Source organism: Perissodus microlepis, chromosome 9 (assembly GCF_051167445.1).
Source record: "Perissodus microlepis isolate ML-2025 ecotype Zambia chromosome 9, ASM5116744v1, whole genome shotgun sequence".
NCBI lineage: Eukaryota > Metazoa > Chordata > Actinopteri > Cichliformes > Cichlidae > Perissodus > Perissodus microlepis.
This window is the reverse complement of record NC_140469.1, coordinates 33,498,734-33,504,219: the sequence shown is the minus strand read 5'-3', so window position 1 is coordinate 33,504,219 and position 5,486 is coordinate 33,498,734. Positions and strand designations below refer to the sequence as shown.

The following is a 5,486-nucleotide window of genomic DNA, read 5'->3' as shown; positions in this document are numbered from 1 at the left end:
GCCTGCTTGATCTGTTCCCAGGACATGGCTCGATCAGAATCACAGCAGCAGATTCCTAGACCTGGATTGGTGTTTGGGTTTGTGCATGTGAATGGAAACCTTAGACACTGCTACACTGTTGAGTAAAATATTTGGATCGATTGGATTTAGCTTGTTAAGTTTGCATTATCAGAGTTCAACCAAAAAGAAAGAAAATAGTCGGTGATGTTTTCAAGTATTTTTCTAATTATGTTTTAATAAAGATATTAATTGATCATTACCATCGCTAAATGTTTAATACACACCTGCATCTGCTTCATGTTTATTTTATTTTCTATTTTTAAATGTAGATCAAAAATAGAAATGACATTTGTGTAAAATATATTCTGTGTGTTGGTTTGTTGCATTTGAATAATGCAGACAGTATTTGGTGGGTTTACAACAGCAGAGGGAGACAGAGTTTAAACACAAACACCTCTTTCTGTGTCCAGGACTGCAGCAGAAACAGCTTTAAACTAGCTAACAGGAACACGCTTCAAACATGTCGTTCAGTTTCCCATTTACTGTATATGCTGTGCCACGGGTCATCCTGTCATCTAAGACCAGGGTCCAAGGTTCCACAATAAACTCTGATTTATTTTACACAATCAGATCATCAAATGAAAAGATCAAATAAAAAGCTTTTACTGTGACTTAGCTGCTTCAGCTTCAATGTTTATGGGTTATTGTAGATAAAGATAGATTTTTATGGTGCGATTCAAAGCTCAGGAAGTGCAGAAACAGCTCAGCAGTTAGTGACAGAGGAACTCTGAAATTCATCTTGACTTAAATATTGACACCACATGTATACTGAAGCTCAACAAACTCAGCAGATCCAGAAATATCTACCCAGAGTCCAGCATGTAGGGGCTGAGTGAAGGTGGTCTGGACTCTGTGAATGAGAGTCATGGTTTCAGAGACACTGTAGAAGCACAGAATACCATCACTGTGATCGAGGTACACCCCAACTCTGGAGCACTGAGGAACTGAGAGGAAAGTAACAATGTTGTTGTGCCGGAACTTATAACTATTGCAGTCACACTCTAATGACCAGGATTTGTCATTGTATCCAAATTCACTATCACTTCCTGTTCTGCTAATACACTTGTATGCGACAGCTATTGAAACAAATCTTTTCCATTTCACCTCCCAGTAACAACAACCAGTCAGAATCTCTCTGCTCAGAACCTGAGCGCACTCTCTAAATCTCTCTGGATTATCTGAATATGACAGTATGGTATACCCAAATGTTACTCTCCTGTGCCTCTCAGATAATAACAGCTCTCTGTGTGCTGTGTTTGGGTCCATGGTGATTATCTTTGAATACTGGAGGAACTCAGCTCTGGTTGTGGGCTCTACTGGTGACAGAAAAGATTGTGGTGGTGGCACCAACCGTGGTTGTTGATTCACCAAAGTTCTGGACTCTGTTGGAGGCTGGAGGGATGGTGGTGGTGGTGGTGGAACCAAGTGCATTTGTTGCTTGACTAAAGTCTTGTGCTGCTCTGGTCTCAGCAAAGTCTCCCCCTTCAGTCAGTGAGACCTCAAACCAGTCCTGACTCAGGATGCGCTGCAGTTTATTTACAAGCTCTGCCACAGCTGCCATCACCTCTTGGAAGTAGCTCTGAGGATGGATGTTGATGCTGACTGAATGTGTGGATTCACTGAGTCCTGACAGTAAGTCGTAGCTGAGGAGAAACTGGCCATGATCCTCTGTTCGTGAGAGCTGCTCCAGTTCAGCATCTCTCCTTCGGAGGTCAGTTACCTCCTGCTGGAGCTTTTTCTGAAGCTCTTTGGCCCGGCTCAGTTCAGTTTGTTGCTGGAATCTGATCTCCTGCTGCACGTCAGAGCTTCTTTTCTCCACTAATTGGTGCAATTGGTTGAACATGATCTGGGTGTCCCTCATGGCCTTATCAGCAGAGCTATCGATGGCCTCCATCTGCTGCTGAAGGAGCTTCATGTGTTTTTCTCTGTCCTGGATTCTTTGCTGGATTTTTTGCCATCTCGGCCCGAGCTCTTTCTGCCTCTTGGCCCTCTCTGCTATTGCTGACACTGTGTCGTGGCCACTATGTTCCTGCATAGCACAGACAGAGCAGATGCACTGCTGATCGCTGCAACAGAAGATCTCTTTCACTTTACTGTGAACAGAGCACAAGTTCTCCTGGAGCTTTGCCAAGGCTTCCACCAGCTTGTGTCTCTGAAAATTTGATGATTCATAGTGAGGTTGAAGGTGAAACTCACAGTAAGAGGCCATGCACTGCAGACAGGATTTGGAGGCTTTAAGCTTTCTTTCTGTGCACACGTCACAGGCCACATCTCCAGGTTCAGCATAATGCTGAGGATGAGGAGCAGCTTGGAGTACATCTTTCTTCAGCTCCTCCACTAACTCTGCTAACATGGTGTTCTTCCCCAAGACTGGCCTCAACATGAAGGCTTGTCTGCACTGAGGACAAGTGTAGGATTCCTTCTGATCCTCTGCATCCCAGTGGCTCCAAATACAGGTCTTACAGAAACTGTGTCCACAGGAAGTAGTCACTGGTTTGTTCAGTAGATCCAAACAGATTGAACAGGAAAACCTCTCCTTGTCAAGCTGAAGTCCTCGCTCAGCCATTTTCTCCTTTTTACAGCAGACAAAATGTGAGTCTGTTCCCTGTGCTCTGGTTTAGATATGCAGTGGACAGGACTGTTCAGCACCTCATCACAGCAAACAGATGTAGGATCTCTGAGAGAAAACGGCACCAATAAGTTTACAGCAAGGGGAGTAAACAGAATTTATTGCCTTCCAGTAAGAGGAGCGGCTTCAGCTCTGACTGTTAATAATAAACTTGTACTGAAAAAGTTTCTAGACAGATTTCTTTGTGTAGCAAACTAAGAAATCATTCTTAAAAACATAGTGCTCTAATCTGGTCAGGAACTGATGTAAATTTCAAGCACTGAATAGTGGTGTTGGGTAGGGAAAAGATTTTATTGCACCTTAGAGACAACCTTTGCTCAGTATCATTAGAGGACTAACGTCATGATGAATGTTAAAAAAGTGACATTGGAATAACTCTGACCCTTTCATTCTGGTGCAGTTATAGATAGACTGACTATTGCCTTATTGTCTGGTACCCGTACTCTCAAACCATACAGGACACCTGAAGGAATGCAGTTCTACAAGCTGTCAGTCTACAAGCACACGTGGAAAGTCCCATGCAACTCCAGGTGACTTCCTCACAATATTCCACCCAGGATAATATCGACAGTATCAATTCATGTTGAATGACTGTCATCCACATCTTTATGTGGTGGATGGTGATAGAACCATATACATAGTGTGTATGGGTCAACCAGCATGCAGTCTGTTTCAGTTGCACCTGCTTTTTCCTCCTTACCTTCTTTTTTGTCTTAAATTTGGTATTTTAGAGTGTTTGTTTGTTTTAATACCTTTCTTTTTTCTTTCTCCAAGATGGTGGCACTGACTGCTGCAGTGGCTCACGGCTCTCCATCTCAGTACTCCTTTCTTTTGCTTCGCTTGTACATCTTTCTTGTTTGTTTGTGCACTATTAGCCACAAAAGCCACAAAAGTTCATAGCTAAGGAGGCTGGCTGTTCACAGAGTGCTGTGTCCAAGCATATCAATGGAAAGTCTAATGTAAGGGCAAAATGTGGCAGGAGAAGACACACCAGCAGAAGAGATGACTGTGGCCTTCAGTGGATTAGCATACATAAAGTTCAAGAATCTGGCAGAGATCCAGAAAGAGTGGAATGAGGCAGCAGTCAAAGCTTCAAAACCACTTCTGAGCCTGAGCCAACGCAGGAAGCAACTCAATTGGGCCAAGAGAGAAGATGGACTGGACTGTTGGCCAGTGGTCAAAGGTCCTCTTTTCCGATGAAAGTAAAGTGTGCCTTTCATTCAGGAATCAAGGTCCAAGTGTTTGGAAGAAGACAGGTGAGAAACAGAACCCAAGCTGCTTGAGGTCCAGTGTGAAATATCCACAGTCAGTCATGATTTCGGGTGCAATGTCCGGTGCAGGTGTTGGTAAACTCCTTTCTTAAATCCAAGGTCACCGCAACAGTGAACCAGAATGTTTTAGAGGGCTTCATGATTCCTTCTGCTGAGGATCTGTATGGAGATGCAGATTTCATCTTCCAGTAGGACCTGGCCTCTCCCCCTACTGCCAGAAGCACCAAAACTTGGTTTGGTTGCCATGCCATCCCAGTGCTTGACTGGCCAGCCAACTCGCCAGACCTAAACCCCACTGAGAATCTATGGGGTATCAAGAGGAAAATGAGGTCCACCAGACCCAAAAACAAAGAAGAGCTGACAGCAAGCATCAAAGAAATCTGGGCTTCCATAACTACCAGGCAGTGCCACAGGCTGATTGCCTCAACGCCACAGTGCATTGAAGCAGTGATTAAGGCGAAGGGATTCCCAACCAAGTATTGAAGATTGATATATCATTTTGAAAATACCACATTTTGATTGATTTGATGTCATCCTAATTTCTTTCTTTTTTTTCCTGTAAAAACTGAGAAGTAAATGTTGATGTCTTCACAGTATTCTAACTTTTTGAAATCCTGTTTTCGTTGGTTTGGGCTGGAAGCCCAAATTATATACAAATAAACAAATAAGTACTTAAAATCGTTTAAGTTGTGGGCCCTGAATCTATAATCTATGAAAGTTTAACATTTTGAATGGAATTATGGAAATAAATGAACTTTTCCATGATATTCTAAATTTTTTGGAAAGGGTTTGTATATTCCAATGTAAACACGGCACTCTCTATCCTGCTGAACACCATTAACGAACCGCAGCAGGCCTACCCGGACGGTGTTCACATAGTTGCAGGTGACTTTAATAAGGCCGACATAAAGACTGTCCTACCAAATTTTTATAAGCATGTCAAATGTCCCACCAGGGGAGAGAACACCCTAGGTCATCTTTACTCCAACATTAAGCATGCATATAGAGCTATACCCCCTCCCCCACCTCGGCAGTCCAACCACCTGTCCCTCCTGCTCTCACCAAACCACACCCCCCTCAGACGCAGTGCCAGGCCCACCACAAAAACTGTTACAACCTGGCCTGAAAATGCTCTCTCCAAACTACAGGACCACTTCACACAGACAGACTGGGACATAGTTGAACACCAGGATCAGACTCTTTCACAGGATCAGTACTGGACTATATCAAGTTCTTCACGTGCTTCATCCGAAGCACACTTTCTGTGTACTCACTACCTAATTTATAGCCAAAGTATTCACTCACTGTCTCTGTACTGTTTCGCTAGCTTAGCTTAGCTCGTAGCCGACTCGTTAGCACCATGGCTACTTCACCTGTCCCTCCTGCACTTTCTTGCTCATTGTGTCAGATGTTTAGTTACTCCTCGGCCTCCTTTAGCAGTAATGATATCTGCAACAAATGTAGCATATTTGCAGCTCTGGAGGCCAGGATTACTGAATTGGAGACTCGGCTTCGCACCCTTCATT

General features: G+C 43.6%; 1 protein-coding gene across 1 annotated transcript; it reads right to left on the bottom strand.

Annotated features, from left to right (window-relative positions):
* Window positions 1-1,236: 1,236 nt before the first annotated feature.
* Window positions 1,237-4,900, bottom strand: LOC146380924 (tripartite motif-containing protein 16-like). The gene has a single exon (XM_084940316.1). It carries the CDS (start codon window positions 2,624-2,626, stop codon window positions 1,355-1,357), a length of 1,272 nt encoding a protein of 423 aa, XP_084796442.1. The 5' UTR covers window positions 2,627-4,900; the 3' UTR covers window positions 1,237-1,354.
* Between the last annotated feature and the right edge of the window lie 586 nt (window positions 4,901-5,486).

What these genes read in the sequence shown, in the direction of transcription:
- LOC146380924 (XM_084940316.1), bottom strand. Translation starts at nt 2,626, where the DNA reads ATGGCTGAGCGAGGACTTCAGCTTGACAAGGAGAGGTTTTCCTGTTCA.